We start from the raw sequence: 24,732 nt of genomic DNA on the forward strand, positions 1-24,732 counted from the left end.
AGGTGAGTTGAAATTTACAAAAATCTGTCTGGTGATAGTATATATAAAGGAACAAAAGGAATGTCGAAAAATGATAAAGATGTTGCTGTAATCTATTTTCTTTCCTTCTTTTCCTTTCATCATAAAGGGGGGAAAAAAGATTAGCACCTCTGCTTACTAATCCCTGTAAGTTAAAACCTATTATGCACTGTCTGAAACAGCACTAAATCTTCCTGTCAGTTAGCATAGTCCCCTTGTTTGTTATACCAGATTTAAATGACCTATTCATGGAAAAATTAGCACTCTAGTCAAACATATCCCACTGTAATCAGGAATGTTAAATAACTTGTATGTTTACTAATAAGAAGCTTCAATAGCTAGCATATACTGAAGTTATAGCTTTTACTGCAGATCTGTTAGATATCATTCTAAACACCATGAGAATCAGATCATTTAATCATTATTCAACTCTGAGATAAGTGCTCTTACTATCTTCTTATTACAAATAGAGAAACCGAAACAGAGAAATTAAATGTATTTCTGACAGCTACAACATGGAAAATCTAAGGCTCAAATTCTTAAGAATCCTGCCTTGGTCACAGTATTTTCAGAAATATTAGTTTAGATTACATGTGTAAAGGCTATGGGGATGAATTTTCTTAGTTCCATTCCATAGTAAAGACTTAATCCAAAAGGGAGGGAGGGAAAGAAAAGCAAGCTATTTTAACTCAGTAATAGGACACAGATAAAGCATGCTCAGCACCCTAGGTTCAACTTCAACATTACTATACTTTAAATGTCTTAATTTCCTAGAACCCTAAGTTCAATAGCTTATAGCTATTAAAAAATTAATTAACATGTACTAATTGGCTAAGTATGGGTTTGGTTTTGTTCACCCCTTTTAAAATTATTTCCTTTAAAAACAGGGTCTTGCTATACAGCAAAAACTTGTCCTGAACTTGCCACTCTCCTGACACAGTCCTCCAAGTGTTGAGATTTCAGGTGTTACTACTATGCCCAATGTGGTGGTTTGAATGAGAATGGCCCCCACAAGCTAATGTAGCTGAATGTTTGTTTCCCAGTGGGTGGGCAGTTTGGGAAGGACTAGGAGGTGTGGCCTTGTTGGAGGAGGTGTGTCACTGGAAGGTGAGCTTTGAGGTTTCACACCATTCCCAGTGTTCTCTCTCTCTTACCTCCAACTCATCAGTAAGCTCTTAGCTACTGCTCTAGTGCCATGCCTGCCTGTCTGATGTCATGCTGCCTGCCATGACGACCATAGACTCATCCTTGATAAAGGTAAGTAGGCCTCCAATTAAACGCTTTCTTTTTTAAGTTGCCTTGATCATGGTGTCTCTTCATAGTAATCAGATAGTAAACTAAGACACCCAGTTAAATAATACTTTTCCTGATTCAAAGTTTTCAAACCTGAAACAATTTTACAGTGTTTCAAGTTTACTCTTATATTTGTAGCTGTAATGCCCTCTGCAAGGTCTGTATTAAAGGCTTGGTTAGCAGCTAATGGGCTCCAGAGAGGTGATTGTGTCAGTACTTCAACGTATCAGTGGACTAACCTACTAACAAACAGTAATTTGATGGCATTACTGGGATGGAAAATGGTAGATATTAGGAAATGAGCCCAAGTGGAGGAAGTGAGTCATTGAGAGCATGCCTTGTAAGGATATGTCTTGTCCCTACCCCATCCCTGCTTCCTAGACACCATAAAGTGAACAGCTTTTCTCTGCTTTGCTGTGGTCCAAAAATTATAAAGCCAGCAAACTGTGAAGTGAAACCTTTGAAATCATGAGCTAAATAAATTTTCCCTCCGTTGTTTCACTTGGCTATTTTGTCATATTAACAAAGTGACTAGCAGGTTCCATTCTGTACAGAAGTCACTATTTTTCATAAATTTACACAGAGATGTTGCATTAAATATGAGCCTATAGGATGAACACTTATTTTGGAGGTTTTGTTAACATTATGATTAGAAAGTAACAGACATATATGCACAGGTCTCCATAAGCTTTGCAATGTCTCCTTTACATCTTTCATACTTCTCTTTAGAACTAGGTTTATTAACGAGTACAGAATGGGTCTTTGAACAAGGCTTTTAATTTTCAAGATGCAAAACATTAGAAATATTTACCATGAGGAAGTTAACCAAACTACTCAAAAATCTTCCTCACAGGGTAGGAAAGCAAAGTGAGGGAAAAGGAAGAGAGAACAGGAGGAGGAGGAGGAAAGGAAAAAGGAATAAAAAGAGAGAAAAGGAGTGGGGAGAGAAGGAAAGGGGAAAGGAGAAATGAGATCTCACCAAGTAAAGCAATATGCAGAGATATACAGCCAAGTTCTTAGGGGAAAGTAAGTAAACATGAGTCAGGGTTTCACACTGTAAGATTCCTGGGCAATGAAAGAATACACTATGATTCAATTAAAATTGAAGTTGTCGCCGGGCGGTGGTGGCACATGCCTTTAATCCCAGCACTCGGGAGGCAGAGCCAGGCGGATCTCTGTGAGTTCGAGGCCAACCTGGGCTATCAAGTGAGTTCCAGGAAAGGCGCAAAGCTACACAGAGAAACCCTGTCTTGAAAAACCAAAAACAAACAAACAAACAAATAAAATTGAAGTTGTCTAGAGGTAAAAATCTATTTCAGGTACCAGTGTTAGTGCAGCTAATAAAGCAAAGATGTGGTATTTTCATTGTGAAGCATGGAACATGGGCTAATTACATTTTTCTTGTTTATTTGATGACTTTCTTGTTATTTCTGGATTAAGACAAGTATTATTTTAACAACTTTAAAATTACAAAGCAGCTAAAGAAAAGAGAACATGGCAAGGCTCACCTAAATAATGCTCCTTTAAAGTATAAAATAGTAAAAGAAATTTAAAAAGAAAAAAGTTATCTGAGAAATTAAACCCCAGAAACCGAAATTCAGAGTTCTGGCTCACAGATCCAATTGATTTCAAAATACAGGAAACAAATCAAACAGCCAGAACCCAGTAAACCACAATAACTACCAAATGTAACCAAATTTGTAAGTTCTCATAAGACTGCAAACCTTTAAAAAGTTGGTAAAATTCACTTGCCATTCAAGCCTTCACAACATACCAGAGTTGTGCTCCCTGTTTTCTTGTAGCTCTTCACTCCCTTCCCTACTATTTTTCCCTGAAATTTTACTTTGAAGATGGAGAGCAATTACTAAGTATTATAATTCAACTTTTAGATATAATTTTACAAGTATCTAAACTTAATACCCTGAAGCTCTTTGTAGCAAAGATAAAGCGTCATCTATCCAGGGCTATTTCTCACATTCATTATATTTAAATAATGCTCTATGACAAATTCTTGCCAATGAAATTTGGAGAAATGTCCCTTTCAGTTCTTCAGAAATGGTCTGTGAGCAATAAACAGCATCCCAAGATTCTGGGAATGGAGGAGTCACAAAAAATATGGTGCTCTAAAGTAATTACCACAGAAGACAACCATGCTAACCTGGACATGCAAACTTCTGCATGCTAAGGCACTAAAATTTTATAGTGAAGTTATTGCCATAATTGGCATTAGCAGTAATGACAGAAATTCCTAAATATTTTAATCTCTTGTAATTAAAGGTATTTATAATGAATATTCTAGAAAGGTTATTTAACATTACATTTCAAAACTGAAATAATATTCTACCTTGACTTTGTTATAATTTCTTTAGTTTAAACAAAAAGGATGAATATCTAGTGTTAAAAATAAACTATCCAAATACTTGGCTTTTTTGTTTGTTTGAAGCAGGGGGCTGCCTTTTTTGTTTGAGCGGAGGGGTGGTTTGGTTTGGTCAGTCTGACAGGGTCTCAATATGAAGCCTGGACTGACCTAAACTACAGGGTTCTGCCTCTGCCTCACCAGGGCTGGGATTGTAGGCATGTGCCAGCAGGCTTTAGAGGATGAGGGGAAAGAGGAGTCCCTACTCACTGTTGGTGGGAGTGTAAACTAGTATAGCCAGTACAGAAATGACCTCAAAAAATTAAAAATTATCACTAGTACATATACACTCAAAAGACTCTATATCCTATGACAGTGATAAGCATGCACATTCATATTTATTATTGATGCTATATTCATGATGGCAAGGAAGTGGAATCAGCCTAGATGCCATGATTAACAAGGAAAATGGAATCACTCTAGATGCCTATAATAAAAATGTGGTATACATACACAATGAAATTTTACTCAGCTGTAAGGAAAAACTAAATGTGCAAGAAAAAGAGTAGCCTGGAAGGCATTATATTAAGCCAACTGACCCAAATGCAGAAAGACAAAACCAATGTTCCCTATTCATATGCAGATTCTAGCTTGTACATGTGTATGTATATAAGTGGGAATAAATGTGGGTAAAGCCTACAATACTACAATGGACTCCAAGAAAGAGTAAGGAGATTCTGAGGAGGGAGAGGGAGGACAAAAGAACATACATGACATGAAACCAGATGGGGTGCAGGACAGAAACAAAGGGGGTTAAAGTGTAGGGAAATCAAAACAACAGTTTTTTGAAAGTGCCATAGTGATAATTAACACTTTGTATGTTAACTTTTTAGATAGATCAGAGTATATTTTGCCTTCTAGTAAAGCTATCCCTATAAACATACATATATGTTATATATATAAATTTTCACTGTTTATATATTAAAACTTCCACTGGATATTTTGAAACCTCACTATATACATACAAAACTTCGAATATATACTAAGATCATTGTTGTTAAAACTATAATAAAATCTCACTAGGAAAACTGACATTTTTAAGAATCATTTTTATTTTTAATTATAAGTTTATGTATCTATATATAGTTATATGCACATGAATGTAGTTGCCCTCTGAAGCCAGGAGAGTCAGATCCCTCAGAGCTGGCACTAGAGTCAGTTATCAGCTGCCTAACATGGGTGCTGAGAGCCCAACTCGGGTCCTCTGTGAGAGTATTATGCTCTCTTAATCACCTCTCCAACTTCAAAATTGGTATTTTTAAACAGACATGAACTTAACTCTCAATGCAATTATTTCCACATTCTCACTGCTCTGTCTTCACGTGACCCCATCCCCCAAAAAGGAAAAGGGGGGAATCCCTTAAATTAGAACCAAGTGAAATGGCTACTGCCTATAACTATAGTAGGGAGGCTGAGGCAGGAGCATAGTAAATCTGAGATAAGCCTACACCAGGGCAAGACTCTCCAAAAAATTTTTTAAAAAGCAAATAATTTTAAAAATTGTAATTCTTTTCACCTTTCCTGGTTTTACTTTATACTCCTCACCATTATGGATTTCCAAAAACATAAATTAAAATTAAATTTAAAAAAACTTAAAATCCAGTAACACATTACTCTATACAAAACAATGAAAATAGCAAATTTTCATAAGATGGTAGGAAAGCTTTGCATCCACTCTGAGACTCCTAAAGCTTTTATTTACCAGAATCAGTCAACATGAACTGTAAGAATTAAATAACACTTCTGTGACTGTACAAAAATTCTGGTTCTCTGATCCATTTGAATGTTTGATTGTATTCAAACATGTACAGAACTTAAGAATCCTCCCCCAGGGGATATGTTACAAAAATTCATAAGCAATGAAACTAAGAGACTATTCAAAAACAGTAAATACATCAAATATGGCTATTTATTTATAAACTCACATGCAAGGCTAAACTGACTACTTTTTTCCTAGAAAAAGTACATCTCATATGCTTACAAATACTTTGTATCTCAAAGGCCTCTGAAATACTTCTTTTGCCCTTCGGTGTTGGAAACCAAACCCAGGGCCTCTCACATGCAAGCTAAGTTGTACACAAAGCTACACCTCCAGCCGTTATTTTCCTGATCCCTAACTCACAGTTAAGCAATACTGTTTTAGGCCATTAATGAGTATGTGTACCTAAAAATGCTTTTCCACACTTATAACCAGAGCAGTAGCTGGCAGTACTGAAATAGAGCATCCACTGCGTGCCAAACATGTGTGTTTCCTCTTCCTTTTCTCACAACCTTACTGAAAGGATTATCATCTGGATGCAGGTAAGAAAACAGATGTACAAATTCTAGATATTCTAAGGAGAAAGAGAATATGAGAATGAATACGGATTACATGGCCATGGTTCCAACAGGTCTGTAAAAGTCAATCCTTTTCCCACTGAACTGCACACTTAGGCTGTTCTTCAAGTACTGGTAATAGAACACAGCTTTTCACCTCTCCTCTCCCCCAACCCCCACCTGCGCAGTGAACAACGCACACTGTTTCTTTGTAAGACCCGGTTCAGAAAAGAGCAATCTCTGGCCACAACACTGACCACAGCCTAAAAGCACCAGATCTGTATTGTGACTCCACCCACAGTCAAGGTCTAGCTGTGTGGGCTAAAAGTAAACAAACACAAACGTGAAGACGGTGAGGCAAATCTGCAAATAAATACAACGAAATGCCGTTTATGCACAGTTCTGAAATGCACTGAGTCGGCCGGCAGATTTACCTTTATCTCCGCTTTTTGCTTTGATTCTTCTAAAATAGCTTTCCAGGAGCACACAATGAGTTGATGACCACAGAGGCTGCTTGGTCTAGGTTTGGGAGGCTTGAGGAAAACACGTTGGGTTTGTACATGATTACGCTGATGGGCAACTGAGGCAGCGAGAAGCCGTAAGGCAGCATCTAACAACGCTGTAATGTGCTTCCACTGTGTACAAACAGCCCAGGTAAACTCAACACAATCCTCCCAAACAGGCTAAGCTCAATAAGCTGGCTGGGTTAAGATGACAGCTCCGGGAACTTCCTCTTCCTCACTGACCACCTCAGTCCCATGTGTCCACGCCTTTCCCTCTAGGAGGCAGGGCACAAGCCATTTCAAATTCACAAAACTGATCCCATCCCACCATCACCACAGGCCAAGAAGGCCAGTTTCCCTTCCTTCCTTCCTCTGCCTTTCCCTGGGTGATTTTTTTCATAGGGTTAGGGGGGGAAAAATCTTACCAACGATAAAGTCATCTGCAACAACAACAACAACAACAACAACAACAACAACAAAAGAACGTATTTAAAACTCAGTCTCTCCTCGCACAGGCTCCAAGGAAGGCCGTCCAGGAGGAGCTGCGAACCCCACGTCGTCTTCCGAGATTGACTGTTTTGATTCACTTTCCCTGGGGTTCCCCCCCTCCCGCCAGCCGGGGAAAGGGCCTGCAGTTAGAACGCCAAAATCTGCCTTCGCCTCCCCTTCTTCGGGAGACGCGGAGGCGGCCCAGGCCGGCCGCCGCCACCCGCGTGTCCCGCCCCCCGACCCTCACCTGGCCAGGCCCGGGGCAGCGCCCAGGGCCCGCGCGAGCACGGCGTCCCGGGAGCGTCCGGGGAGGCCGGCGGGCGGGCGAGCGGGCGCGAAGACGGTTAGGCCGCGCTGCAGGCCGGCGCGCTTCCTGCCGCGGCCCCAACCTCGGGAACCGCGGCCCGAGCCCCCGCCGCTCGCCCGCCCGCCCGCCCGCTCGCCGCCGCCGCCGCCACCGCGGGGGCCGCACTCCCTCCCGCGTCCACGACCTGGGGCCCCGCCGAGCACTTCTCACCTGCGAGGCTCCCGAGCCCCGGGCCTCCTCGAAGCGGGAGGACCACGCCGCTCAGGGGGCCCCGACGCGGACCCCCGCCCCACACGCACACGACCGGGAACCCGCGCCCCCCGAGGCGCCGCGGGCCGGCTCCCGCCGCCCGACACCGCACACGCACACACGCACACACACACACAGACACTCACACGCACGCACACCCACTCGCCGCGGGGCCGCCTCCCGCCCGCCAAAGTCCCAACTCACACACACACACACCCACACGCGTCCGTCCCTCGCCCACCTCACTTCCCCCCCCAACACACACACACACACACCCCGGGGGGAGGACGCGCTTCCCCCCTCGCTCCACTCCCGGTCCCCCCACGGCCGGTCCTCCCCTCCGGAGCACCGAAAACACTCTACCTCATTCTCCTCGGCGGGCCCAGGAGGAGCCACAGCAGCCATTTCCCCCGCGGCTGGGGACGGACACACACTCACTCACGGACGGACACACACGCGCGTGCGCGCACACACCAGCTCCCCCCCCCCAGGCCCCCCTCCAGACCTCAGACGCAAACACAAACACCCACGCCCGCCCGCCCGAACGCTCGCCCCAAGGGGGCCGCGGCGGCGGCGGCGGCGGGAGGCCGGGCCCCCGGAAGGCGGGCGAGGGAGCGGGCGCGCCAGGCCGGGGAGCCGACCGAGGCCCGCGCACCCCTCCTCCTTCCTCCTTCCTCCTCCTCCTCCTCACCTGCATTCAGCGCGCCAGGGTCCGGGCGGCGGCGGCGACGGCGGCGGCGGGGCGGCTGCTGCTGCTGCGGCTGCTGGGGCTGCGGCGGCGGGGGAGGAGGCGGCGGCGGCGGTGGCGGCGGGGCTGAGGGCAGTAAAGACATGCAGGCAGCCCGCCGGGGGGAGAGGCACCGGCCGGAGGGGACGCGGGGCGGGCGGGCCGGGCCGGGCCGCCGGAGGCACCACCGAGGCGGCGGAGGGCGGCCGGAGGGAGCGGGGAGCGACGAGACGGATCGGGAAGGGAAAGAGGGGAAAGGGGGAGGGGGGGCGGGGAGAAGGGAACGCGGGCCGCGCCGCGCCGCGCCGCGCCGGGCCGCGGGACGACTCGGGACGACGGCGACCGGGGAGCGCGCAGGAGAGGGGCCCGCGGTCGCCGGAGAGACGCGGCCGCCGCCGCTGCTGCTGCTGCTGCTGCTGCTGCGAGAGGCTCGCGGAGCCCCGGCCTTGGCCTTGGCCTTCCTGCCGCCGCCGCTGCCGCTGCCGCCGCCGCCGCCGGGGTTTGCTGCCGAGCCGGGTTGCTTGCCGAGGCCGGGGGCCGAGCCGCGAGAGAGGGAGAGGAAGAGAGAGAAGAGAGAGAGAGACGCGAGCTGTCGGTGCCTTGGCTCTAGTTCGCACACGTTCACACCCCCGAGGGCCGGGGTTGTGGGGACGGGGCGGGGGGCCGGGAGGAGAGGAGTCCGGGCGCTATCGCTTTAGAGATTAATAACAAGGTGCCGAGAGTGCGAGCCGGAGGCGAGTTGATTGACGTGGAGGGGCTGGCGGGAGTCAGTCACTCCCCAGCGCCGAGGGGTGGGGCCAGGCCAGGGGGCGGGGCTCCGGCGCCGCGCCGCGCCGCGCCGCGGGAGGTGCGCGTGCGCGCCGGGCGGCCAAGCCCGCGGCTGGCTGGCTGCTGGCTGGTTTCCTTCCTCGCCCTCGCTGGTGTTTTGGAAAAAAAAAAAAAGAAAAAAAAATATTCTCCTTTATTAGATAGAGCCGAGAAGATGGGTACGATGATCAAAACCTACGCGCTTACGGGTGGGGTGGGGAGACACGCGCGGGCCCTTGCGTGGGCTCTGCACGGCTTCCCCCCCCTCCCCCGATGCTGGCCCCGCGCAGGCCCGCAGCAGAGCCCAGGGCATGCTAGCTGGTTTAAGGAGAGACGTCAGGTGAGGTGAAGTGACCCAAGGAAATGTTTGCTGGCATCCTCAGTGGGTTTCTTTTTTTTTTTTTCTTTTTTAACGAGTAGTATGTGTAAGTTGCGTGGCGGGAGGTGAGCTTAAAACCCTCCGACGCTCTGCGATAACCCCGTCCTATTTTTAAAGCCTCCCTTCTCGCGATAAAAATTGTATTTGGCAGTTTGCGGCAGTTACAGAATGAAAACATTTAAGTGTAAACTAGAAATATTATTGGTTACCGCGTGAATGGAGCTTGCTATTTTAAGTTCGGAGGGGTTTATTTTGCCACTTGAAGGTTTTTTTTTTTTCCACCAGCAGACCGAGAAGCAAATGAATCGCGTTTGCTCTTCGAGGCAGGATGCTGCCTTGGGTTTGCATTTTCAGCCCTCTCTCGGTGCGTGGCTCTGTGTTGGGTATTTACCGATGTTGGCCCAGAGTCGATTACACCGTTCAACATATATTATCCCCAAAAATATGTTGTCTTTAGCCCACTTCAAGGCACCGTATGTGGTTGCAGTTTTTTATCTCAGGCCCTGTTACTGAAGTGAAAGCCTTTATCTCTTGCGAGGGGAGAAAAGGGATGTGATTAAAATGCAAATCATTTATGAAGAACTGAACTGCAATTTCATCTTTTCACCAGGAAGTGTGAATGAGTGAAAAAGCCCCTCTCGGCCAAAAAGATCTGTTTTTGTACACGCTACCTGTTTTTCCCTCCTGGTTCAGTTTCTATTTCCCTTGCTAGCAACAACTGCCTCCCCCCCCCCCCACACACACACACACACCACACTCTTTGTAAAAGAGGTTAAATGGCCGTAATTCTGGAAGAAGTCTATTCAATCCCAACTATTTTAGTTGAGGCTGACAAAAATACTGACAATCTTTAGTCATCTTTAGCTTTGTAAACAGCAAAGCCAAGCAAGTCCCCTCGGAGGCCAGGACAGTGAACCTGTCTTCACTGCACCTTATTTCCCATCAGATTTCTTGACACATACCCCCCAAAATAGAAAGCAAATGTTGAGAAGGATAAATAAATACTTTAAAATTCAAGTCAGAGAAATGTGATACTTACATGTCTCACAGGTCTTCCAATACCTCTAGGTAAATTTCTAGCTCAGTCACAATAAGCAAACATGCATGTGTTCCGTTCTCATAGCACCAGAGAGACAGTCAAACATGTACAGTCCCTGTGCCCGTGCACTTCACAGTCCTTGCAGGGGAAGCCGACACATAAACAGGAAGTTCTCAGAGAATGAGCCAAAAATGAAAGGTGACACAAATTAGCTGAACAATGCCTAGAAGGATGGATTGAAAGCACTGACATTTTCACCTCAGCCATCTGATGCTCCCCACCACCATCGGCTGCCTCGCAGTGGAAATGGTACAGGGAGGAGAGAGAGGACCACTGTGGATGTTTGAGAAGCACTAATAAAGGACGTTTGCTCGTCTTGAGGCTCATATTTATGTAGGCAAATGTTCATTGTTGGTGTCTGAGTTTGAAGTAGTGAATTTTATCTCAGTCACTAGGGACAGGATAATTATAACATTTAGAATTTAGAATGTAAATTTTTATAAGATGCTCCATTGGAGGTGGGGGCTGGAAAGATGGCTCAATGATTAAGAGTACTGAGTGCTCTTGTGGAGGACCTGTTTGATACCTGCGCCTACATGGAGGCTCAAACCATCTGTAACTGGATCTGATGCCCTCTTCAGATTTCCTTGGGCACCAGACACACTGACATCCATTTGGGCAAAACATTCATATACTCGAAAGTCAATAAATAATTTTTAAAAGCTCAGTTGAATCCAGGTTGTATTCAAATAATCTCTACTCACAAAGGTATTTTCTGTATGATAGCACGTATATCGACTCTGCAAACAAAAGTAAAGGACTAATTTGCACACACACCCAGCCCTTGGCATGTTGGGAACTATACCAGGGATTCAATTTACAAGGCCTCCAGCATCTTTATCAAGTGCTGTATTACTGAGTACTCCTGAGCTACATCCCTGGCTCTGGACAGTTTCAGGCTGTTTAGTTAGTACAGTTTTGAGAGTTTGTTGCTTTGTTTGAGAGATAATCTCACTATACTGCCCAGGCTATCCTTCAACTATCCTGCCCCCTGAGTGCTAGGATTACAGGCTTCTACCACCACACTGGTTTCCCTGACTATTTTTAAAAGTCAGTTTTATAGAACAGAGATGGTGGTGCTTGCTTATAAACCCAGAACTCAGGAGGCAGAGACAGGAGGATTACTGCAAGTTCAAGGCAAAGGGCAACCTGGCCAAAGTTGTTGGCCTGCCATGACTACAGAGTGAGATCCTGTCTCAACAAAAGAAAACTTGCTGTGGATGTTTTTCATGTTTGTCAGATTTTTGCCTTTTTAAAAAATTATAAATTAGAATAAAATAGAAAATCTCTGCCTTGGCTATTGGGAATGGCGCTGTAATACACATGAGAATACAGATCTATCTTTGACATACTCTGTTTGTTGGTGGTATCTCATTTATTTTTAATTTGTATTTCCTTGATGGCTACTCATTTTTATAGTGACGGATATACTAATTTTCTAGAATTTATCATTACACAATGTACATATTTAAAGAAACATATTCTGCAAATAAGCACCATTATGTGTCGATGAGAATTAAAAGTTGGCCTTTTAAAGAGGAGATTTGGAGTTGGAGACATGGCTCAATCATGTAGAGCCCTGTCCGTGGACTTCTCCCTACCATCCCATCAGGCCTCTCCCAACTGCCTGGAAAACACTCAGGCTCCAGGAGATCCAACACCCTCTCCTGGCTTCCAAGGACACCTGCGTGCACCACACACACACACACACACACACACACACACACACACACACACACTTAAATCTTAAAAACAGAAAAAAAGGTAAAGGGGTAGTTTATCCAATTGAAGTTTCTTAGTTAAGTCTTTTAGGCCAAATTGCCCTAATAGAAATTTTTTTTTATATGATTGCAGAATTGGTTCCTTCTTTCTCTGTGAAAAAAGTACTTGTTCTAGCCTGTCGGTAGTGGCACAGCACGCCTTTAATCCTAGCACTCGGGAGGCAGAGGCAGGCAGATCTCTGTGAGTTTGAGGCTAGCCTGGTCTACAAAGTGAGTTCCAGCCACGTTACACAGAGAAACCCTGTCTCAAAAAACCAAAAAAAAAAAAAAGTACTTGTTCTGTAATTTGTTTCAAATTGACATCTGAAACATCTTATCTGAATAAATTTTTCTGTCCATGTTTTTATTGGCATCCTATTGCTGTCAAATTCTGTTCAGCAACTTACTTAAAAGCAAGATTTCAGGTTTTATTCTTTAAACAAAATTACTACTATTTGATTATATTTGATTTTATTGATTTCAGTACTTATATTTATAGCAACAAGTTTGTAACTTTTAAGAAAAGTCACACTTAGATTTATTTGATTAAGGAATAATTAGTAAAATAGGGCTGGAGAGATGACTTGGAGGCTAAGAGTGCTTGACCCTTTTCGAGAGGACCTGAATTCTGTTCCCAACATCTATGTTGGGCTTCTAACTCTAGCTCCAGGGGATCCAAGGACCTTTTCTGGCCTCCAAGGGCACCTGCACACATACATGGTAAACATACACAGAGAGAAACACACATAAGTGAATAAAAATATATCTTAAAAATGTTAGTAAGATAAATGCATTTTTACTCCATTTTATGAATATAAAGTAACTTTAACTTGGTCTGGAATGTAGTTCACGGGCATAGCAAATAACTTAACTCTGGAACTGATTCTGTGCTTGATGATAGTTCAGTCAGTAAAGTTCTTGCCTTTGGTCCTCCAGAACCTACCAAAACAAAACCAGAAATGCTGGGCATGGCGACACAGAGCAGGAGACAGAGGGGACTGGAAGGCAGGCAGGTCCCTGGGACTCACTGGCGAGCAGTCTAGCATGTATAAACACAAACCAAGCAGAAAAGAAGAAAACACCATGGTTAGAACTTCAGGAACAACAGCTGAAGTTGTCTTCTGGCCTACACACACACACACACACACACACACACACACACACACACACACACAAGTGCTTGTTCCCACTCATATATGAACATGCCGTATAAATGCACACAATACACACTAAGATTATCTTTTTTTTTTTAACTTCCCAGACCTCCTCACAGGGCCTCCAAACTACATTTCTCTGAAGTGAGATAGTCTGTATTTCACTGACCTGTGTTGTCTGTGCACTTGGCGTTTATGCCTCTCTCTCTCTCTCTCTCTCTCTCTCTCTCTCTCTCTCTCTCTCTCTCTCTCTCTCTCTCTCTCTCTCTCTCTCCTGTTTTGTATGTTTCTTTTTTGTTGTTTTTATTTGGGGGTTGATGTGTGTCCATGTCCGTGTGTGTGTGTGTGTGTGTGTGTGTGTGTGTGTGTGTGTGTGTGCATTTCCTGCACATACTGATGTGCACACATCTGGTGCATGTACATATGGGCGTTTGTAGGCCCAGGGGCAACCTCAACCTCAGGTGTCATTTCTCAATAGCTCTGTACCTAATTTGTTTGTTTGTCGATCTTGGGGGGCTTGGGTTCCAGGGATTTTTTGGTTAGTGGTTGGTTGATTGGGTTATTTTTTTGAACCTGGAGCTTACCAAGTAGGCTAAGCTAACCAACTAGCAAGCCCTAGAGATACACCTATCTACCTTCCCTGGTACTGGGATTGCAAAACTACAAGACCACACCTGACTTTTCTTTTCTTTCTGTTATTGAAAAGGGTTTTTTTTTTTTTCATGCAACATACCTTGATTATGGTTTTCCCTTCCTCCATTCCCCACAGTTCCTCCCCTATTCCTGACATTTTTAATGTGGGTTCTGAGGGGTTGTTGCTTGGAAATAGAATTTAGTATAGCCCAGGTAGGCCTTGAACTTGCTATGCAGTGAGGATGACCTTGGACTTCTGATTGTCCTGCTTCCAAGTGCTTTGATTAGGGACTCGGCCCCCATGCCCGGTTTCATGTGATGATGAGGATCAAACTGAGGACTCTGTGTGTGCTAAGCAAACACTCGACCAACCGAGCTGTACCCCAAGCCCGGAAGGTTTGTCGTTGTTGTGTGTTTGTTTGCTTTTGAGCCAAGATCTCCCATTAGAGGGCATGATGGCCTACAGTATAGCCAGGCTAGCTTGGAAGTTGGGGCAATTCTCCTGCCTCATCCTCCCAAGGGCTCAGATTACAAGCATGCACCACCATGATGAACTGTTTTTATTTTTCTTGAAGGTATCGACTGCCAGTGATGTGTACATCCAAGCGTGGTGACTTCCCCACAAGTTCTGCCTGCTCCTGGCCCATCAGCTCTTTCCATTGACCTTCCCCTTGTCCTGTTCTCCAGATTGGCTGTGGATATCACCGGGGACTATACTACTGCTTTGGTGTATTAGTTACTTTTCTTGTTGCTATGACGAAATAACTGACAGGCATCATCTTAATCTCAAGGCCTTCCCCCAGTGGTCCACATCCTCCAGTGAAGCTCCACCTTCTAAAGGTTCCCTAACCTTCTCGAACAGCACCACCAGCAGAGCACCAAGTGTTCAAATGCACAAGCCAAAGGGCCATTTCACATTCAAACTACAACTCTTAATAGATGACTGTGTTTCACCATGGTTAATATTGTAGTATATATGTTGTTCACCATAAAATGGTAAGCAAAGTTCTTCTATTTTCTTAATAAACTATTTCAGGTCCTTGATTACGGAGTATTTAGATTCTGCACCTTGATCCTGTCAAAATCATCAACACTCTTCCTAGTACCTCCCTATATTCCACAGATTTTCTAGCCAGGCCATCACTACTACCAAAATAAATATTTCATGCCTTAGTGCATCTGGGAGATGGCTGGCATTCTATCCAATCAAAAATCAGCTATTTTAATACTGTACACTACAGATGTTATTGGATTTTCAAAGCTATGCTTCAGAAGCTACCTCTAGTACACAGGGAGAGCAAGGAGATAAGACTTAAACTAGCCTGCTGGGCCTGGTGGTGCATGCCTTTAATCCCAGCACTCAGAGAGAGAGAGAGACATTGGATCTCTGTGAGCAGTCAGGGCTGCCTGGTTAGACCCTGTCTAAAATAAACAATCAACAACTGGTAAATTAGAAAGCTTCTCACATCTGTCTTCTATATTGCCATTTGTCTGCCCAGTACTTTCCTTTCTCTCCAGGGCTCCTTTTCTTTGGGGGAAATATTTCTGCCTTTAGCAGGTTGTTACAGAAGTGAGTAGTGCTCCAGCATTCCTTCCCCTGTGAGGCTTTATCTACAAGCCCACTAAAGCTCTCAGCACATCATGCCCAGCTCTGCTACAGAGAGTATGCTTAAGTTAACCAATATATTCTCTTTTATATAGTACCTAACTTGAGTTGACTTCTGAGAACAAAACGGGTGGACATTTTTTTTTTTTTTGTCTAGCCACATTCTTTCAGAGAAGACTAACTGCTAAATACAGTTGGACATCACCAAACAGAAGTACAAAAAGCAGTACCATTGTCTTCACCATCATGGGTTGAATCGCAGTCTATAAACAAAGCAGACATTCCCTTTATGAAGATAAATTTAGAACGATTCTCTCTGTATATGATCTATCAAAGCACAGTCCCCAGTTGCCTCCTGGCCAGTTGTCTCTATGTAGTATGTAGAGTGAACAGCCATGGGACAGTACCCTCTAATTACTTGTGTATGTACAACTCTATCTTACATCCTATATAGTGAGCTCTGTCATTAGCAAATAATAAAATATGATATTGCTTATCTATGAATGTTGGATACAAATTATCAAGAAATATTTGATTAATGGTAGTCCTTCTCAAGTCATACCATCAGCATTTTTGTTTGTTTCTTTTTTTTCAAGACAAGTTCTCACTATGTAGCTTAGACTGGAATGGAACTCACTGTGTAGCTCAGCCCAGACTAGCTTTAAACTCATGATCCTCCGGCCTCTGTCTTCTGACTACTTTTTACAGATGTGGTACCACATCTAGCCCATGTCATCTTAATTTCCTAGGAATTACCTGCTAGTAAAACAAATCAGAAATAACAATTCTTTTCTCTCACATTAAAGGAGTCTGCTAGTGGCCAATTCAGGGACCATTATGGCCAACAGGACCATGTTACCTTTAAATGGTGACTTCCTTTCCTGTTTGATAGTCCAGTGCCTCTCTCAGGGCCCACCCCACATAATTGTACAATTTACTGAAATGCTGCTGATCAGGATGTGAGTAGGGGATGAATATTCTAAAGGACTGCTTGTAGTCATAGGAGGAGCTTCTAACTCATCTACAAGGATAGGAGTGTCTTCTGCTCAAAGACAGGAAAAGATGTGGATGTTGGAATTCTAACTATCTCATTTATTTTCTTGACAATGCAAATTTTATCTTCACCTGTAAGCACTTTCCTGGAAGGTCTGCCTAAAATACTTACTTGGATTTTATTAGCCATAAACTTAATGAAAAGTCATTAACTAGCTGAAAAAGAAGCTGAGAAACTACTTCTGTTCAACACATTGCTACCAGAAGTGAAACACTGGGCAGCATAGACAGGATCCATCTCTGCAACATTGAATGGCTCGGGGGTCCAGAGAAATAAGTGAAGACAGTGGATTTAATTTTTTTAAAACTTTTAATGCTGGCAAAGCAAGCATGCCGTGGTGCTTATCTAAATTAAAGTGAGGCATTTTCAGCCAAACTTTCATGGTCTGTATTTAGAAGCTCATAATTAATTACTCCCTTTTTTCCTTTGTTTCTTTATCTCTCCGAAAGGTCAGTAGAGCTTGTTTTTTGTGTCCTCAAGAACATCTATATTTAAATTCTGAGATGTCAAATAGAAGGATTCCCTTACTCTGTAAATTTTTAAAAGAAAAACTTTCTTCTAAAGGGTAAGGTCCTTTTCTTGTCCCAAATACCATTGAACTTTTAGGAGTGTGTGCATATTATGCTTGTAACTATTTCTAAGCCAGTAAATTGTACGGGGTTCCCCACTGCCTTTCCAGGATGGTTATAACCTGGACACCAACACTGGCAAATTTAGCACCTTTCTCCGTCACTCTCCCTGGTTTATATCCACACTTGTTTCACATATTCCGACTTTCCCAATCTGGTTCTCTGGTTGACTGGCTTCCACTGTTTGGCCTTCCATTTCCACACTCTCAAAGGAGTTGTCCTTCCAAGCACCTGCCCCAGCATTCCCTACAGCCTTCCTTGATGCTCTCTCTCACAATGGGTCATACCCTCCTTCCCCTTTGAACACCCACAGCTTGTTGAGGAGAGGTCCTCTGCCGTGTGAACTAAGCCCGACTGGAACCCAGTGACTTGAGAAAAGCATGTTTGACTCCAGATTGTTGGCTCTGCCCCTTATCGTACAATCTTGGGGAAACTGCTTCACTTCATCTGAAACATCAAATATCCAATTTCAGGGCAACAGCATTTCCCATTCTGTGAAGAGACCTCGGAAGTAGCTACACCACTGTGCGGAGGCCCAGGTGGGGAATGAAGGAGACTGGGCTGGCTGATTGATCACGTCGTGTGTAAGGAGCTGGAGTGGTATAAACAAAGTTTGTCGATAGACAGCTGCAGGAAGGAGAGACAATGGCAGCCCTTATCAACATGATGAGAGGTGCTTCCTTCAGATACAAAAGTGATCTCTGGAGCTCCGTTTCCCAACCATTCTCCAAGCCCGGATCCCACAGCGCGTCTTGTTAATATGGCTCTTATGTTTTACTTTGTTTGACACTCCCTTTTTTAAATAACCTTGACTTATTGAAGGAACCAGATGTTCCAATTGAAGAAACAATCATTCCAAACAACGTCAAACTTCTGGTTTGTTTGATTACTTGGACAAATATATTAGCATTTGCTTTGATCCATTATCTCCTCTGTTTTCTGGAATCTATGTTATAACTAAGGATTTATTGGATTAAAATTAAATATTTTTTGTTATAATACATCATAGATGTGCTCTGTACTTCATTTTACCTACTTAAATAATACAAAAATCTGTATTGTTTAAATACAGTAAATGAATATGAATCCTGGATAGAGTGATTATGTTCCACTCCCACCCCAGAATTCAACCTCAGTGACCTGTGAATGGAGGGGCTTAGTACATGGGTAAAGTATAGAATTCAATATTGGTTTTCCTCCCAGGGACTTTATGTGTTATAAGAGAAGCCTTGACCTGGAGTGACAACTTAATGGTAGGACATATGCTTGACATGGTCACGGCCCTGGGTTCGATCCCTGCACCAACAAGGAAGGAAATGAGGGAGGACAACGGAAGGAAATGAGTGCTAACACACCTGTGTCCAATGAATTAGGAGAACTTCCAACAGCTGACCTTTAAAGTGACTGCAATCAAAGGAACTCTGCTCTCTCTGTGTAGGGTAATCTTGTTACTGTCTTCTTTCAGAACTGTGTTCCACTTCTTTCTTTAGATTGTCTATATTGCTAGCCCATTCCCCCAGAAGACCCAGGAAAGAGTATTTCTAATATCACACATTTTCCGACTTCTTCCTGTTAGTTTTCCATATATAATAACTTGCTGTCCCAGATCTAAATATTTGAACAACCACATGCTTTTTCTCATGTTGGTGCAATGTAGCTAGTTTTTGCTACGAAGAGGGAGCCTGTATTTTACTTTAGTTCTAAGATGACTCATGCTAATCACACATTCTAATTTATCTTCTCTGGTTAACCTTCTCAGTTCCTTCTTTTTGTCAACATGAAGTTACAAGTTAGAATCCCTTCACGCGAGGTGACTTGGGAGAATCACCACACAAAGCCTTTCCCCTTTGCATGTTATAATGCCTGAAAATGCACTGTGGGAACTTTCGTTTGAAGATCAAAAACAAGTTCTGAAATACCCCACTTTCCTTAGTCAGCTACCACAACTACTAAACATCATTTTCCCAGAGGTTCTCAGTGTGGAGAGAGAGGGGAGATCATGCATGAAAATAGAAACAGAACGTGCTATCCACTGCATTTTTTTATTCTCAGAAACTTCCTCGGTTCAATAAGAAAATTGGTTTTGTTTTGCTTGTTTCTTCCTTTGTTTGTTGTCTGGGACCTTAGCTTAGTGACAGGGCACTTGCCCAAAATGCACGAGGCCCTGGGTTGGATCCTAAGAACTGCACCAGAAAAGTTTTAATTAAGTCTTACGAAAACATGTTTAGTTTTGTTTTTCCCGGTGTTTTCCCAAATGCGTTGTCATGACTAATCACCGCCTTCTAGACTGGATTTGGATTCACCTGGGTAACACACAGGTAGGGGTGTCTGTGAGGGAAGATTAACCGCGGGAAGACCCACCGTGAATATGGTGGGCACTCTCCATAGGCTGGGATCCTGGACACAGTCGAGTGGGAAGGAGGAGGAGGAGGAAGCCAGTCAAACACCTTCGTTCCTTTTCTCTACTTCAGTGGCTTGCTCAGCCATGAGCTTCTGCCGTCTTGTCCCCTCCAAGCGCTCTCAAACTGTGAGCCAGAATATCCTTCCTTAACCTGCTTCTTCTGGCTAGGAATTTGACAGCAGCAACTAGAGACGTAATTAGTGTGTGTGCTGACCGGAGATACCTAGGAGCACCTGTGTGCCCCACGAGGCTGCTGTTTGTTGGCACCTATGTTCCCATTGTATGGGAAACACAATGTAAACCTATACTAAGCAATGGCTTTGTTTGTTTGTTTGTTTTTTCTTGTTTGCTTAGAATGGTTATGTTTATTTGTGGATTTTTTCTTTTATTGAAAATAGGGTTTTTTTTTTTTCATACAATATATTCTGATTATGGTTTCCACTCCCCCCACTCCTCCCAGTTTCCTCCCCACCTCCCCACCCATCTGGTAGCCCTGTAAGTAAGAAGTCACACGTTACTGTAATTGTTTGAGTCAGGAAGGTCACCTCCAAGCTCATGTTTTGAGCAATGGGGCCCCAGCGTGAAGTCCAGAACAATGCCGAAGGCTGCACCTAGCCAGCAGAAGTGGGCCACTAGGGTGGGCCTTCTGAAGGTGATACCTGCTCAGATCTAGGATCGCGACTTCCTGGTCTACTGTGATGTGACCCCATGCCTCACCTCCATGACCTGAGCTGCTTTCAGCACGCCTTTCCCACTGTGAATGGCCTGAAATCCTGAAGCACACGCCAGAATCACCTTTGTCTCCCTTGTGTATGCGGTCAAGGTAACAGTGATTCAAAGGTGACTAGTGTATAGTGTAAACATCTGGTTTTTCACGTTGCCGGATGGGGGAATGTCATCTTCTTCTGTCCTGTAGCCACTGATAGATAAATTATCCACGCATTGGTAAATGACCCCACTGTGCTCATGCAAGCAGCTCTAAACTCTGTGGGCCTCTCCCTCCCTCTCCTTCCCTCCCCCTTCCTCCCCCTCCCTCCCCCCCCCCCTCTCTCTCTCTCACACACACACACACACACACACGTATGTGCACACACACATGCATGAAAGTAGGAGGGGCTTGGGAAGAAGAGGGATTTCAGTGGGACGAGAGGCAGGAGAGGGTAATGGCAGGTGAAAATTACTAAAATTCATTACACACATGTGAAACTCATAATTAAAAACAAAGAAATGGCTGGGATGGGAAAAAATTGTCTGGCTAGGATTAGAACTCAAATTTCGTTTCCCATCTGATTCCTGGAAATGCAAACAATTCACTGCTATAATTCTCTGCTTGAAGTGGAAAACATGAATTCAAATGACTGTAGGAGTATAGAGAAGAGGCCTCTTTAGTGGAGTTACTGACTCTCTTTCTCTTAATAATCTGTAAGGTATTACAAAAGGAGTGTAGATTCTTTTCGTGTGTGTCTGTTTGTACATCTGTGTGTGTGTGTGTGTGTGGATGTTTGAGATCAACCGTAGCTAATACTGTGAAATTTACTTTTTCCACCCAGTGTTATAGTGTTAATGTAATGTAATGCCATCAAGTATAATGCTCAATCCCTTCAGATCCAACATTCTCATTTAATAGCAAAGGTTTTGTAATCTTTCTTTATTATCCTGACCTGTTCTGACCTGGTATGCATAAATAATATGTTTTATGTACATAAATAATTTCTTTTAAAATAATATAATGTCTTAGTTATAAGCTATATGATAATTAAAAGCAAAGTAATTTATCATTAAATACTATGATGAAATGCTCAGACTTGACTACAATGGATGCGAAAATAAAGACGTTAGAAACTTGTATCTACATGTAGCTTTAATGTGAATCCCATGACTATAACAGCAAACCGGCTGATATATAGGTGTGGTAGGTCATAAAAGTGACATGATATTTCTAAAATGGTGAATTACTCTTGGTAAAATTCCAGGCAAAACAATTATATTCTTTCATAGTTACATAATAGCTGTGTTCTATAAAAAGACCGTATTAACCGTCTTCCTTAAAGATCCCAAGTCCTTCATAAGTAAAATAGAGTTTGCTCTAGGTTTGGACCATTGTGAACTTGCTTTTCCTGTTTATCCAGGAAGTTTCCCCCCTCGTGCTAGGGATTGAAGCCATGGTCTCACATTTACTAGGCAAGTGCTCTTTACACTAAGCTACACCACCAGCTCTTGATGGCAAGGGCTGGTGACCCACAGAGTGTGTCACTTTTCGTAGTGACATTTAAAGGTCATGTATGATGCATCCGGTCATGTGTAGGACTTTCCTGAGAATTTTTGGATCTTCACTTATCTCAAATATTGTTTCCTATGACAGCTCCCTCTCCTGATTATGGTATCTAAAGACCTTCCTTATCAATTCTCAATGGCCAAACTCACAAGTAGAGATATGTCAGTTACAAGCTGTTAATACAAAACAAACAAATGAATAAACATTTTAAAGACCACTTAGCCTAATACCATTCCTGTTGTTTAATATGACATTGGGAGTTACCAAATAATTAGATATTTACCAAATTCAACACCTTTTCCTTAAATCGTGGAATGATAACAGTAGACGCCATTTAGTAAGAGCTCACAATTTCCCAGATATTTAATTTCTGTTCACCTATTTGACCTTTAAAAGCACCATATAAGGTAAATATTATTATTGCTCCTCAAAGATGTCAAGTAACTTTCCTCAGGGGAACCAGTATCCAAACCAGGTCATTGTGTTGTTAGAATTCACAGGCTTTGCCACTACAATATATTGCCAAATGCAGTCTTAGAGTAGCCAGGCTCCTATGTTCATACTCTGATTACCTTCTGATAGAACTTCTCTCTGTGAGCGTCTCCCCTTTGTGATCTCTGTAGAACAATTCTTGTCTGGAAGCATGGGAGGCTGTTTCCCACCTCCTCTTCCTCCACCCTTTCCAGTGCTCTGTGCTGGATTTGGATCTGCCACAATTGGTTTCAATTAATGTCCCTACCCTAAGGCTGTCTCTGAATGAATGACTCAATGTAACTAGCAAATTCAATTTTTAAAGGAGCTTGAGAATTTTAAACCTGCACCAACGTGCCTAGGGAGTATACTGTTTCATATTCATCCTCTCCTCTTCCTCATCTCTTTGCTGTTTAAGCTACTAGATGGCTGTATCTCAGAATATTTTCCCATTATTAGAATCCACCCCCATCTCTCTCTCCCTCCCCTTTCTCTCTCTGTTACTAGAAGGGAACAATGTGAGAACAGGGAGTATATACTGCTGTCTTTCTTCTGTAGTGCATTGTAATGCTTGTACATAACAAATTCATAGTAACCATTTGTTGACTGATTTACGTGAAGCTGAATTCAGTGTAATTGGCACAAAAATGATAACCATGTTTAGATGAAAAGTCTCCGGTAGAGTTTGAATCTATAAAGTTTCCCAAAGGCTCATGTGTAAAAGCTTGGCTCCAGCTCACTCCCACTTAGGAGATGCTCGACACTTTCAGAGATGAGGTGTAATGGGTGGTCTCCAGCCCACTGAGTGTGTGTTCTCACAGGGGATGTGGGGAGGGTGAAGTTCAGCAGTAGAATGCCTGTGGAGCGTGTGTGAGGTCCCGAGTGCAGCAATCTCCAGCACACAGCTCCAATCCAAATACGAAAACAAATCAACAGGAACAAGCAAACAACAACAGGAAGAGGAAGAGTCGGGTGGGGAGGAGCCCCGGGAGGAGGAGGAAGGAGGGGACTGTGGGATACCATCTCTTCCTCTTTCTCTCCTTTGGCTTAAGCCTATCAGTAGGCATCTTTGTTCTGCTACATGCCCCTGTCACAGGTCCAGACCAACAGGGACAGGTGACCCTGGACTGAGGCTCCAAAGTGGCAAGCCCAATGGCCACTTGCTCTTTATAAGCTCACTGTCTTGGACCAGCAGGGGACGGTGACCAGCAGACTCACTCACATCTCCAGGTTTTCATTTCCACACCGATAGAATGAGCATAACACCTTCTCCTTTGTGGAGCCTTGAGGATTCCATGAGATGGTCGTTGTCAGCATTGCCAGGATCACACCAACACACAGGAGGCGGTTCAGAAGACAACGGAGTTGAGTTCCTTTTGCTTCATTCTTTCCGTGTGACCCTCTTGTCTCTGTGACTACAGCTGTGGTTTAATTGTGGTTGCCCTCCCAACCTCCAACCCATTCTGAGTTCATCCTCATATGTTGATGGTAATCTTTCTGAAGATGGTAAAAACTTGATCTGACCATGTTGCTTAGAAGTGGGATCTCTGGAAAGTGAGCAGGGTAGATCTGGATGTTAGGGTGGTGCCAACATGAACTCTGTGATGTTTGTTTGTTTGTTTGTTTTTATTGAGACAGGGTTCGTCTGTGTAACAGCTCTGGCCTGGAACTCACTTTGTAGACCAGGCTGGCCTGGAACTCAGAGAGATCCTCCTGCCTCTGAGCTGGGATTAAAGATGTGTACCACCATGCCTGGCTTGAACTCTGTGATTTTATAAGGAGTAGAGAACATATACGAATACACACACACACACACACACACACACACACTCCTTTAGGTTTTTGTAAGTATTATTTTTGGAAAATATACAGCCCATTTATCTAATGAGAAATGAAAGAAGAAATTAAAGAACTATGCTTTGTGGTCGAGAACTAATTTCCCCACTTATTTTATTACTGTACATGTACATGTCTTTGGAGGAATTTCAGCTCATTGTATTATGGTGCAATTATCATGAAGTATCCTCAAACAGCAAGTAGAGTTTTGTCTGAAGGACTGTATCTTCCTTGATAGTTTTGAAGGAAGAGGGTGGTCTTTGGACAAAAGAGCTTTACTGAATAAGCCAAAACTGATAGAGCATGAGAT

At 43.8% G+C, this 24,732-nt stretch overlaps 1 protein-coding gene and 1 long non-coding RNA gene across 8 annotated transcripts in view; one reads left to right on the forward strand and one right to left on the reverse strand.

Annotated features, from left to right (window-relative positions):
• The window catches only part of Cnot6l (CCR4-NOT transcription complex subunit 6 like), an 83,932-nt gene extending 73,271 nt beyond the window's left edge, over window positions 1-10,661 (reverse strand). For 2 of the 7 annotated variants that reach the window (XM_076546678.1, XM_076546677.1), the window contains exon 1: window positions 8,283-8,648. Coding sequence is in view for 1 of the 7 variants with exons in the window: in XM_006996869.4 (XP_006996931.1) it covers window positions 7,955-7,959 (5 nt within the window). In the remaining 6 variants the exon portion in view is untranslated. Of the gene's footprint in view, window positions 1-5,891; window positions 6,061-6,477; window positions 7,281-7,552; window positions 7,575-7,954; window positions 8,106-8,282; window positions 8,649-10,543 lie in introns of those variants that run through there. The other 5 variants (XM_076546679.1, XM_006996869.4, XM_076546680.1 and 2 more) reach the window with 5 other exon arrangements.
• A 4,350-nt stretch (window positions 10,662-15,011) lies between these two features.
• On the forward strand, window positions 15,012-18,049 carry LOC143267659 (uncharacterized). Its single transcript, XR_013043034.1, has 3 exons — window positions 15,012-15,146; window positions 17,260-17,375; window positions 17,913-18,049. It is a non-coding gene; the product is annotated as an uncharacterized LOC143267659 (long non-coding RNA).
• The last annotated feature ends 6,683 nt before the right edge of the window (window positions 18,050-24,732 follow it).

Source organism: Peromyscus maniculatus, chromosome 10 (genome assembly GCF_049852395.1).
Source record: "Peromyscus maniculatus bairdii isolate BWxNUB_F1_BW_parent chromosome 10, HU_Pman_BW_mat_3.1, whole genome shotgun sequence".
Lineage (NCBI taxonomy): Eukaryota > Metazoa > Chordata > Mammalia > Rodentia > Cricetidae > Peromyscus > Peromyscus maniculatus.